Genomic DNA, 13,543 nt, shown 5'->3' with positions numbered 1-13,543 from the left:
AGGGGCCATTTCAACAAATTTTAACCCAAAACCAATCTTCATATTCACGTCTTAGCAGAACGTATTCGTTGTGACTAGTGGCAAAAAATATTCCGAGATTAGTCCGGGCCACATTTCACGAAGGGGTACATACCACTATCAGAAATGTGGGATTTTCACTATTTCGATTAAAATGATCGTTAGTGCAAGAAAACTAATTTTTCTCTCAACGTGTCCAAGACAAAAGTGATGCACCACGGTCTTGGCTTGGTCCCCGTGAAATTTCACGATTTTTGGAGATGTGTAGGGTGAGATTTTAACAGAAAACTAACGTGTCTATGAGTAAGGAAGAAACTTGTTAAAATTTCTCCTGAAAAGAGGAATATTTTCAATTAGGGGTCCATTTCAACAAATTTTAACCCAAAACCAATCTTAATATTCACGACTTAGTAGTACGAATTCGTTGTGACTAGTGGAAAAAAATATTCTGAGATGTGTCCGGGCAACATTTCACAAAGGGGTACCACTATCAGAAATGTGAGATTTTAACTATTTTGATTAAAATGATCGTTAGTGCAGGAAAACTAATTTTCTCTCAACGTGTCCAAGAGAAAAGTGATGCACAACGGTCTTGGCATGGTCCCCGTGAAATTTCACAATTTTTGGAGATGTGTAGGGTGAGATTTTAAGAGAAAACTAACGTGTCTAAGAGTAAGGAAAAAACTTGTTAAAATTACCCCTGAAAGGAAGAGTATTTTCCATTAGGGGGCCATTTCAACAAATTTTAACCCAAAACCATTCTTCATATTCATGTCTTAGTAGTATGAATTCGTTGTGACTAGTGGCAAAAAATATTCCGATATTAGTCCGGGCCACATTTCACAAAGGGGTACGTACCACTATCAGAAATGTGGGATTTTCAGTATTTCGATTAAAATGATCGTTAGTGCAAGAAAACTAATTTTTCTCTCAACGTGTCCAAGAGAAAAGTGATGCACAACGGTCTTGGCTTGGTCCTCGTGAAATTTCAAGATTTTTGGAGATGTTTAGGGTGAGATTATAACAAAAAACTAACGTGTCTAAGAGTAAGGAAAAAAACTTGTTAAAATTTCCCCTTGAAAAGAAGAATATTTTCAATTAGGGGGCCATTTCAACAAATTTTAACGCAAAACCAATCTTCATATTCACGTCTTAGTAGTACGAATTCGTTGTGACTAGTGGCAAAAAATATTCTGAGATTTGTCCGGCCCACATTTCACAAAGGGGTACCACTATCAGAAATGTGAGATTTTCACTATTTCGATTAAAATGATCGTTAGTGCAAGAAAACTAATTTTTCTCTCAACGTGTCCAAGAGAAAGGTGATGCACGACGGTCTTCGCTTGGTCCCCGTGATATTTCACGATTTTTGGAGATGTGTAGGGTGAGATTTTAACAGAAAACTAACGTGTTTAGAGTAAGGAAAAAACTTGTTAAAATTTCCCCTGAAAAGAAGAATATTTTCAATTAGGGGGTCATTTCAACAAATTTTAACCCAAACGAATCTTCATATTCATGTCTTAGTAGTACGAGTTCGTTGTGACTAGTGGTAAAATATATTCCGAGATTGGTCCGGGCCACATTTCACAAAGGGGTACCACTATCAGAAATGTGAGATTTTAACTATTTCGATTAAAAAGATTGTTAGTGCAAGAAAACTAATTTTTCTCTCAACGTGTCCAAGAGAAAAGTGATGCAGAACGGTCTTGGGTTGGTCCTCGTGAAATTTCACGATTTTTGGATATGTGTACGGTGAGATTTGAACTAGAAAACTAACGTGTGTAAGAGTAAGGAAAAAACTTGTTAAAATTTCCCCTCAAATGAAGAATATTTTCAATTAGGGGGCCATTTCAACAAATTTTAACCCAAAACGAATCTTCATATTCATGTCTCAGTAGTACGAATTCGTTGTGACTAGTGCAAAAATATATTCCGAGATTGGTCCGGGCCACATTTCACAAAGGGGTACCACTATCAGAAATGTTAGATTTTCACTATTTCGATTAAAATGATCGTTAGTGCAAGAAAACTAATTTTTCTCTCAACGTTTCCAAGAGAAAAGTGATGCACAACGGTCTTGGCTTGGTCCCCGTGAAATTTCATGATTTTTGGAGATGTGTAGGGTGAGATTTTAACAGAAAACTAACGTGTCTAAGAGTAAGGAAAGAACTTGTTAAAATTTCCCCTGAAATGAAGAATATTTTCCATTAGGGGGCCATTTCAACAAATTTTAACCCAAAACCAATCTTCATATTCACGTCTTTGTAGTACGAATTCGTTGTGACTAGTGGCAAAAAATATTCCGAGATTAGTCCGGGCCACTTTTCACAAAGGGGAAGGTACCACTATCAGAAATTTGGGATTTTCTCTATTTCGATTAAAATGATCGTTAGTGCAAGAAAACTAATTTTTCTCTCAACGTGTCCATGAGAAAAGTGATGCACAACAGTCTTGGCTTGGTCCCAGTAAAATTTCATGATTTTTGGAGATGTGTAGGGTGAGATTTTAACAGAAAACTAACGTGTCTAAGAGTAAGGAAAAAACTTGTTAAACTTTCCCCTGAAAAGAAGAATATTTTCAATTAGGGGGCCATGTCAACAAATTTTAACCCAAAACGAATCTTCATATTCACGTCTTAGTAGTACGAATTTATTGTGACTAGTGGAAAAAATATTCCGAGATTGGTCCGGGCCACATTTTACAAAGGGGTACCACTATCAGAAATGTGAGATTTTCACTATTTCGATTAAAATGATCGTTAGGGCAAGAAAACTAATTTTTCTCTCAACGTGTCCAAGAGAAAAGTGATGCACAACGGTCTTGGCTTGGTCCCCGTGAAATTTTACGATTTTTGGAGATGTGTAGGGTGAGATTTTAACAAAAAAACTAATGTGTCTAAGAGTAAGGAAAAAACTTGTTAAAATTTCTCCTGAAAAGAAGAATATTTTGTATTAAAAAAAAGTTGTCTAAAATTAAGCTCAAGGTCCTATTTTTACCATTTTAAAAAATATAGGGTCCATTTTGTCATTTAACAAAACACAGGGTCCAATCTATAACTTTTGCAAAACACAGTGTCTAAAATGGTATTTACCCTTAAAATTCCTAATGCACATGATAAAAATATGACCTATAAAACTGAATATAAATTAAAGAGTAGTATAAATTAAAATAGAAAATAAAAAATAAGTAGTGCAATTTCCTCAATCTTCACCCCTTTCTCTCAGCAAGGCTCAACTATAGGCCTGCAGGTGGGTTCAAACTAGGATCTCACCAGTCACAAATATGGACTTGTAAAACTTGAAAAGTATGACATTTGAATATGGACCTAGTTAGACGTGGCAATAATTTTCCAGCAGCACAAAAATGTCGATCGCGTCGAACTAACCTCCGTTTCCTACTTTAACCCGAATTAGTTATACAGTAGGATCTCTATCCAAGAATACACTTGGGACTAAGAAAATTATATTCTAATTGAGAGGTTATAATTATATAGAGGTACACTCGGAAAAAAAATTAAAACACCAATAAATATCAATGTAACAATAATAACATTAAACAATCTTTAATACTATATAATAATAGAATTATTTTTGAGTAAATATAATATTTATACATGTATTACAATTTAGAATAAAATTATTAATTCTACGTGAATAATTTTAAAAAATATATGTATATTTTTTATTAACATGTAATTATTCTTATATAGAGGTATACTTTGTTAATACGAGACTTAAAAAATCAAGTCCAAATTGGGACTTGATTTTTTAATAACAAATTAGAAGTTATTCTTGAATAGAGTATTCTTAGATAGAGGTTCTACTGTAATTTCAAACAACGGATTACTAATTTTTGTAGCTGCAATTATTTTTCTCAATATTAATAAAATAATATATATATAGTAAATTCTATGATAATTATCATATTTCTTATGAATTTTTACTACCTAATTAGTTACGGATGGCTGAAATTGTCTTTATAATAGGAAACAAAATAATAACCCCACATAAGGAAGTGCGTAATCACCAATCGAATCAATATCAATATATTATATATTCCCAAAAAAAAGTACATTTTCTGCTCTGCGTATTAATTTCGAAATGTGTATGCTTCTTTCGATGGGAATAGCAAAATCCAATAGTTCAAAAAGCTACATTAACAACATGCATATATGTTCGTTAAAAAAAACAAAAAAAACATGCATGTATATATGCTAAAGAGAGACAACTATGTCTACCATCCATTGATTTGCTTCCATTTGTTTCGATGATGATCAAATAAGATTTGAATCTTCAACATTCCCACTCATGATGCTCAAATTTGAACAATATATTAACTGAAGACAAAATAAAGGTTAATTGCAAGGCATAATCAATGCCATTTTGAGAAATTCTTACGTGAAATAGATCGTCCCAATTATGTTCAATATTCTCTCAATGTACCCCTATTTTGATCTATCAAGCTGTATATTTACTTACTTCTACATGAAGTGAACCACAAACCCCAAATTACTAGCCCGAACCATACTTAATTGGTAGCATTAAGCATGGCTGAACAAACCAGAACATAATCGGTTATCATACATCGGAAGATAAATGCAATACTTCCCTCTCTTTCCTTTAGCTAGGTTAGAAGTTAAATCGACAATCAAAGAAACCGTTTGCATGATATATTTAAAAACTAAAAGATAAAAAGAAAAACAAATAAACAAGTCCATAAGAAAGAGACTGGCATTTAACAAAACTTTTCAATAAGCCTATAATTGACTTTGCAAAGGAACAGAAAATTTCAAATATCAGCAAGGCATTTGCAACTGTTAGTTCTAATGGACTTGCTTCCTCGCACAAACTAAATATATAACCCTACCCCATTCATCCTTCCATTTATCCTTTCTCCCACATGTGTTCCAATAGTACTATCAGTCAAAATGCCAAGAAATAACTGAGTGATAAAAAAGATTGGTAGAAAAAATATATATTGGGTGAACGAATGCCCGTACCAGCATTAACAAAGCTCTGCTTTCAGAATTCATGTATGGTTGAACCAGGGTCCAACTGCACCATGCCCGTTGCTATGGATCCCAACACCATTCGGAATGAGGTTAGGTGGCAATCCAACAGCAACTTGGGGAGGTGTTGCAGGGTATAGATTGTGTGGGAGAGAGTGGGGATTCACATGAGCACTTCCGCCAGGACTGCCATTGCGCTGTTGAAGGGTGCGGATCTGCCTTAGCCCCTCTTCATGAATGCGTGATAGAGTCTCCAACTCCTTCATCGATAGAGCCTCTAGTCCAGCACCATACAGCGGAGCATGGCGAGACATTTCCTCTTGCAGAGAAGCCTCAAGTGTGTGAATGTATTGCTGCAGAAAAAATGAAGGCATCAATAAAGTACCATTTAAAGAGCAAGGAGAATAAGAAACATCACAAGTGCAAGTTAGAAGATGATCGTGAAACAAGTATGGCAGCGGTCTAAAGCAACAATTTATGAAAGTTCAACATGAGGACCTAATAAATCAGGTAGAGAACAAATAATTAGACCAATTAAAAGAAGAGCAGGGACCTGGCAAGCCTGCAATTTTGATTCCATCCCATCAATATATGCTTCACAACGAGCAACCTGCTCTTCCTTCTCCCGCTTTTCTCCTTCAGTCTGTCCAACTGTCTGTGTCAATCGTCGAACTTCATCCTCAAGAGATTTTCGTATTTCCTCTCGGGTTACATTCTCTGTTGCATATCGTTTCAGCTCTTCATCAAATCTTTTTCGTGCAGCTTCCGCACCCTTCAACCTTTCAGCAAGAGCATTTTTCTCCTTTACCACTTTCTGTGACATTTAACATGTCTGGTTAGAAAAACGCATGCAATGTTACAAAATCAAGACATAAAACATTAACTTTTAGTAGGGGTCTAACACATTAATGAAATGTCATGTTTTTGTTGTATGCATACAAGGAGGAAGATCATATAAATTAACAGATTAGAACATTGCAAGAGAACATATACATCAAGAAATTCAATACTAGAATGGTGACAATACACAGATACCACTGAGATTATTTTGACTTTATGTTGAAATACACTACCTTTGGTAACAAACATCCTTAAAGCTAAGTGATCTCTCTTAACCAAAAGATATCTAAATCAATAAGAGCATCATTACTCAATAATCCATTACAACGTTTTGGTGCATATTTTGTGTGCATGTTATTATTCAATAAATAATTGCACATATGACATAGGTAAGTTGTTCAGTGACAATTAATATTAGTGTGAGACACTTTCTGACTCTAACAAATTGTTGCAAAATCAAGGAGTTTCTCTAGAGAAGTTTCCATATCAAATAGATAAATGGAAAACCAAGAATCTGAAGAACCCAACGCATTAGAATCATATCCCACCAAATTAATGGCACATTACACTCCTTAGAAACATGCAAATGCACTACATTATCATTATCTATCCACAGAAAGATGGCCAACCAGCAAAAACCTCCAAAACCGAATCCTTTTTGGGGGAGTGATCAGACTATTATGCAAATTTCAGTGTACTGATATGACTACTTAGCCATGATACCTTTTTAATGGCAAAACAAATGACTATTTAGCAACAACTACTGTAGATACAGCTATAAATTAAAAAATAAAAGCATCAAGCTGGGTGCCGAGGATAAAAAGTAATCAAGACCTTTAATTCATCCCGTTTCCGAGACTTCAACTGGGAGAGTTGTAAGTCTGCATCATGAAGGTGATCTTGGAGCACTTTCTTTTCGGCAGTCAGCTTTATAAGTTCATCATCTCGCTCTGAACGAAACCATTCAAGCTGACTCTCTACTTCTTGTATTTGTTCAGAAAACTCCTTCCTTTCCCGGGCAAAGCGGTCCACTTCAGCCTTCATTTCACACTGCAATAAAATTTATAGGTGTGAATTCTCCAAGAAGAATTAACAATACATGATAGTTCTAGCCCTACCAACATTAAGTACCTTGAGACGATTGTTACTGGCCTCAGATTCACTCAGCTTTTGGGATACAATAGATTTCTCTTTTACTAGATTAGCAATTTCAGCTTTTTTTTCTTCCTGTATGCGAACGATTTCATCTTCACTGGCACATAATTGGTGCCAAAGAGCAGCTCGATCAACATTTGCAAGTTCAGCAACCTCCCGCATCATGATCAAAACTGGTCTGATAATATCTTGCTCCTCACAAGCCAAAGTATTTAAAATATCCAAATCTAAATCTACTTCACGGGTATTGTCTGCAGCACTGGTGGCACGATCGACCAGTCTCTTTAGTATCCTCCCTCGGTAAGACTCATCAGCATACCACTTAAACAGCATTGTGTATAGCATCTTTACAAATCCTTTCACAGAAGCATCACTAGAGAGAGCCAAAGTCTCAGCAAGCCCGAGGACTGAAGTAAAATCATCTTGTTGGACTGTTAGCTGCTCATCAGCTTCTCCCTCCCCAACATCTTCTGCATGCTGAAGATTTTCAGAAAGAAATCTGGCATTAAGATTCAACCTCTCAGAAAGGCGTCTTTCCAAAACCATGGCTACAGTATGAGCCACAATTGCACCTCGAGATACAGCTCTTTCAAAAGTTTGAGACGCTTCAACAGCCAAACAAGGGATGGATAACATCTCAATCAAAATATAGATATCAGAAAAATAACTACTAGCACAAAAAGCTTGCTCATCCACCAGATGCAACCTCTCAGAAGTGGGCACATCATGCTCACCAAATAAGGAAAGCCCACATTGCCTTGTTAAAGAACTGTCCCCAAAATCATCATCAGCATCAATGTCTCTGAGTATGGTTTCAGCAACATCGCCCCAACTATTTACAGTTTTACTCAAAAACTCAAGGACACAAGGAGAAACATCTACACCCAAACTTTTTAGCTTAACACGAATTGATCTCACCTACAACCAAGATCAAAGAATGTCAACTAAAATGAATGATACTATAAAATATAATTCATAACATGAGAAGCAAATACAATAAAATTTCAAGATGTTCTATACATACTGCTTCAGGAAGATGTTGGCACTGTGATGCAGCTTTGAATATGAAATCTATGGTTGCAGCAAGAGGTTCACCATTTGAATCAGCCAGCAGTTCAAAAGACTTAAGTAAAACTTGCTCCCAAACTTCACTATCGCATTCCAGTTGACTTAGAGCACCAAAAACCTGGCGAGCAAGATTGACATAGTTTAAGGAATAATATAGTCTAAATTCAAAGTCACACATACAGCACAAACAAAGAGACACAGATCAAAGCAGTTTCTCCGCAATGTATTCAAAAGCACATCCAAACAAAGAGAATTAGCATGTAAATACAAATATGTAATCAACTACTACATGACTATTAGAGAGCTTACAGGCATCCGTAAGGAAGGCTCTGCATCCGGCTTCTGAAGCCGTTCCAGAAGAGCAAAAGCAGCAAGTGGATGTTCCGAATGCTCAACCAACTTAGGAACAAGAGCAACTAAATCAGTCTGCAAATGCTTAGGAGCTCTATCTAACACAAGAGAAATTTTTGAAGCAGACTGAGGCCTTCGTCGTGGTTCAGGACATCCTTGTGGAACAGCTCCATCCAAAGCTCTTAGTGAATTAACAATCAACCCTAAGAGCTCCTCAGATTGCTCTGGCCACTTGGTCTGGAAAATCAATTGGTTCAAGCATCAGTATACAGCATACACCAATTAAACAGGTTTCATTAAATAAAACAAATACACTTTACCTTTGCCCGAAGAGACACATTTTCAGAAACTGCAGCAGATGTTTCGGGTGGAGAAATAGGCTGTCCGGGAAGAGCTTTCCCAAGTACATGAATCTCATTCACATCAGAACTTTGTACAGCAGAAGCACTGCTTGTTTCATCAACACCAGACTCTAATCTCTCATGGATAGGATATTGGGCAGATTCTGTGCCACCATTTTCTCTGTCGGATTCAAGAGGACTAGAAGCCCCACTTCCATCTGGAGAATTTTTCAAGTTTGCATCAGAAGAATCAGCGCTAGAACTTCCTTCTGTAGGTTGACAACACTCTACCATTATATCCAAAAGTAAATCAATAATTGCCTGCTGCAGCACTTTGACTCCCATTAGTAAATTCATCAAACTCGGCGAAGATTCATCAGTCTTCGTAAGCTTCTTTCCATCATTACTAGTAGAGAGCTTAGTTGGAAGAAGCAACCGTTTCACTTTGGCAGGGTCATCAAGATACACGCGAAGTCCAGTCAGAAAACCAGCAATTGCACCAGCATCCATTAATAGCTTTTCTCGTAAAGTGACCTGTGGCTGGGAAGAATTCTCTCCATATGTAAGATGGAAACCAGCTCTAGAGAGCAAGTTTCTAAAAATATCTTCTTCATCACCACTTATTCCTTCACTGTCTTCGGAGTCGACAAGTTCATCGGGATCAGTTGTCAAAGCATCTTGATCATCCTCTGAAGCCAACACCTGATAAGAGACAGCACAAGAACATGAGCAAATACTACATAGGATCCAAATTTTGGACCGAAAGATAAAAACTTTAGACAATTCCCTTTAAAATTAATCTTAGTACATGTCACTAATATTATGTCCTTTGTTAAGAATCTCATAGCTTTAGAATAGAAAATAGACGAAAACAACAACACATGCCAGAGAAAGGAAGTGAATGCATGGCTTAACATAATTAAAACAATAATAAATACAAATAGACAAAGGTGTTAGGTGTTACAATTAATTATCAACATCATACTTTATAGGGTTAATACTCAAAATGATTCAGCCTTCAGTATAGGAAACAGGCTAAAATTTACCATGATCAGAACATAAATAAAAAATAAAATTGCATAAAATCCATCTAAGCTATAGTCACAAAAACATTATGAAAATTTACCAATAAAGAAAAATATAAATCAATAACACAGTACATTCAAGAACAAGGCTCAGGTACTGACCTCTAGGTCAGAAAACTCAAACCAAGGGCAACAGTCCAAGATTTCACAAACAAAAACCACTGTGTCACGCACAAGAAACCCTGCATCCGCTTCCAACATATCTGAGACCTTCATGAACTGCAACACAGAATTATTCCATGTCTTCGTACATATAGAAGACTCTTTCCACACAGTTTTGGTCGGGTTCTTCTGGTTTACAACTGCCATCCTGTATCTGACCCAGAAGTTTTTATCCGGATCACTACCAACTGACTGATCACTTTCCAAATAGATACATATGGTGTCAAAGGACTCATATACACCTGTACAAATGAAGGAAAGAAGCAAGTCAGCGTAAACAATGTGAAAACAACAACCACCTTCCAAAAGAAGAAAAAAGAAAAGAATGTTAGCCTACCAATTCGAAGCTCACAGCCACCAGCTTGAAAAAATTTACTAAAGATTTTTCGAGTCTCCATTATTTCCTTGAAAGCCAGGAAGTTTTCCACCTTCCATGTAAATGAGCTCTTCTTCCCAGGTCCATCAACTTGGGAACTTCCATTTACTGAATCACAATCATGATCAGTAAAATCCTGCATTACTGAAGTCTCTTTTAATATAAGGACCTCAGCAGAGAAAACAACAGTGTCTTGGACAAGGAACCCAGAATCTTGATCGAAGAGACTTGTAAGTGTCACAAACTCACGCCAACCCCAATCCTTCGCAGCTTTGGAATAGCGATTCTGAGACTCTTTAGTGACAGATTTATCTTCCATCCTCTGGTTCACAACTGCTAAACGATGGCTCACAAAACAACTCCAATCACTGGAAGTATTCCGTGAATCTGTAACCTCAAGAAACACTGAAAGGTGGCATGGTGGTTGAGACTGCCCTGATACCAGCAAACATACAAAAACTTTCATCAAAACACTATCTGAAGACCACTTAAGCAATTGGAGTATACCTATTTATGATTAAATGAGGAAAAGTCACCTTGGGCAAACAAAGAATTTCAACATAAACACACTATGTTCTGTTCAAATTGAGCAAGTTTCAATCAAGCATACCAATTATTAATGATGACAAATAATAACCCGGTTTACAATACCTTGATATCATCAATCATATACGAGATCTTTTAAATCAGACCATGACGGGCAGGCCACTAGAATTTAGCTAAAAAAAGTTCAAGTGAAACGATAACAGAAGAAGCTGAGTTAACACCGCAATTCCATAACAACAACATAGACAGTACAAGTCCTCAATTATCTGTATAAGAATGACAATCGCAGAGCTTCAAAAGCATGTGAAGGATACAACTAAGAAAGCTAGCGTGGTCAATAGCTAAACATATAAGACGAGACAAACATTATAGGAAATTTCCAGAGCAATAATCAAGCATACCTCGAGGATAAACAATAAGACGACAATCTCGATTTCCTATCTGAAACCTCCTGCTTTTGATGCAAAGACCTGTTATCTTCCTCTTTTTCAAAAGATCCTTCAGCCTTGTGAAATTTTCAATCCGCCAAGTGAATTTTCCCATGTGACCATCTGATTTCCTTGCCCCATTACCACTCCTCCCTCCAGTCAAGGCTCCACTCTTGGAAAAGTTACTGAACTCTTTGATTACGTGAAAGGATGTGCTAAACACAGCAGTATCGTCAACCAGAAACCCCGAATCCAGCCCAACAAAATCTGACATCTTCATATAATCATTCCAACCCAAACTGGTATTATCCCCACTCTTATTATCAGCAGCGAACCGCCCGTAAGAGTCCCTGTGCATGTGGTTCGAGCCGGGTTTCTGATTTAGAACCGACATGCGAAACAAACACCAACAACTCCTATCAGACAATAGGACCGTCTTCTCTGTGTCCTTGCTCTCCAAACACATGGACAAGTACTCCACTCCATTCACTGAGCTCTGATAGACACTAATCCTCAAATTACACTCCCCAGCAGGGAAAACAGGGCTCATTATCTTTTGGGTCTTAATCATTTCCTTAAATAAACTAAAGTTGTGGACTTTCCAAGTGAACTTTCCGTTGACAACATCAGAAACCGGCCCAGCAACAACCGGCGACGACATCATTTTCATTGACGAAGCCGAAGATGATAGCGTTTCATTATTGTCCCGTGAGAAGTTAACGGATTCATTCAATATCAAAATATCAGCGGTTATCAAAACGGAATCGCTATTAAACAAATAACCCAACTTGGAATCGAAGACAGTAGAAGATGGCGTAAAATCGCACCAACCATGGGATTTCTTCTTACTTGAGAATCGGTGCCAGGAATCCCGATGAATGGTCTTTGAATCGTCAACAAGGTTGACGATGGCCAAGCGGTAGCTCGCGAAGCAGTCCCATTTGGAGGACGATGTACCCCGAGGGTCCATGATTTGAAGATAAATAGAGATGTACCCAGGTAAAGCCTGAGAGTCTCCCTTAGGGTATACCAACAGTCGACAATCATACCCTCCAACCTCGAAGTACTTGCTGTGCAATGGCTTAGCCTTGATTTTTGGGAAATTATGGACCGTCCATCGACAAACTGCCGAGTATTCCCCGCGAAGATCGACACTCACTGTCTCCTGAGCTCCTCCTCCGTCTCTCGCAGCCACAGCCAAGTCCTCCGCAGCCGCTGAGATCGACGGGGTTTTCTCCGATGAAGACGATGACGTGGCAGGTTGTGAGTGGTCCGACGGAATGGGCTCCGATGAAGAAGACGATGAGACCGCCTCCGCAGAAGTTGAGCTTTGCTTCATTACTACGGTGTTTTTTCGTTTTGGGGGTTTCTCTCTCCGGTACGAGTTTTTGATCAATCTCTGTAGTTTTCTAGAGAGAGAAAGAAGAAGAAGAATAGAGAGTGGTGTGTGTGTGGTGTGTGAGGGTAAGAAAGAACTAAGAAGAAGTGAAACATTTCCTCAATAAGAGCCAGGAGGTGCATGATAACTATCCTGCGCCTCCTTCTCTATAAAAAAAATAAATAGAAAAATATCTCGTCTTCTTCTTCTTTTTTTTTCTAAGAGACATTTTCCTTTTTTGTTGCGTCTTTATGTCTGAAGATGAATTGGTTCGAGTGTTTTTTAGGTCTTGTAATCCCCTACATCCCGAACATAATACTACTTAAATTTGGGCGTATCTTCACCGTTCATTTGAAAAAAAAAAAACCTAAGGTACACGTGGATACTTACACGTGCAAATGGAGAGCTCTGGATGGTTAATAATTTTCATAATGACTGCACGTGATCTTGTGTGCTAATAGGGCCACGTCATCAATTCAATAAAAAAATATTGAAAGGGGATTTTCTTTTTTTTTTTTTTTGGGTAAGGGAAAGGGGATTTCTAGCATGCTTAAGTTTAATCACTGCAGTAATATGATAATTTAAATTATTAACTATTTTTTAAAAATATTTAGATGAAAAAAATAAAAATAAAAACATATGATATTATGTTGTAAGTTGAAAAATATGATATTAAACCATGCCTTTTTTTTGGGTCATATTTACATATCTTATTTTTAACTGCTTGGTAAGTGTGACATAAATAAATACATGAAAGATTCATGAATATATTTATTTAAAAAATGTT

General features: G+C 37.1%; 1 protein-coding gene across 1 annotated transcript; it reads right to left on the bottom strand.

The window, feature by feature from the left end:
- Positions 1-4,665: 4,665 nt before the first annotated feature.
- LOC115697014 (uncharacterized) lies at positions 4,666-12,976 on the bottom strand. The gene is made up of 10 exons (XM_061106413.1): positions 11,352-12,976; positions 10,366-10,839; positions 9,969-10,270; positions 8,761-9,483; positions 8,399-8,677; positions 8,046-8,207; positions 6,998-7,939; positions 6,701-6,916; positions 5,580-5,840; positions 4,666-5,379 (listed from the first exon to the last, which is right to left on the bottom strand). The coding sequence occupies exons 1-10, from the start codon at positions 12,715-12,717 to the stop codon at positions 5,047-5,049; spliced, it is 5,058 nt and encodes a 1,685-aa protein (XP_060962396.1). The 5' UTR covers positions 12,718-12,976; the 3' UTR covers positions 4,666-5,046.
- Positions 12,977-13,543: the final 567 nt, after the last annotated feature.

The sequence above is a fragment of the Cannabis sativa genome, chromosome X (genome assembly GCF_029168945.1).
Source record: "Cannabis sativa cultivar Pink pepper isolate KNU-18-1 chromosome X, ASM2916894v1, whole genome shotgun sequence".
In the NCBI taxonomy this organism is placed as follows: Eukaryota; Viridiplantae; Streptophyta; class Magnoliopsida; order Rosales; family Cannabaceae; genus Cannabis; species Cannabis sativa.
This window is presented reverse-complemented; position numbering and strand designations above follow the sequence as displayed.

Coding starts and splice junctions, on each gene's coding strand:
- LOC115697014 (XM_061106413.1), bottom strand. CDS start 12,717: ATGAAGCAAAGCTCAACTTCTGCGGAGGCGGTCTCATCGTCTTCTTCA. Junction 10,840..11,351: donor TCTTATTGTTTATCCTCGAG/GTATGCTTGATT, acceptor TGCTGGTATCAG/GGCAGTCTCAACCACCATGC. Junction 5,380..5,579: donor CAAAATTGCAGGCTTGCCAG/GTCCCTGCTCTT, acceptor TTTTTTCTGCAG/CAATACATTCACACACTTGA.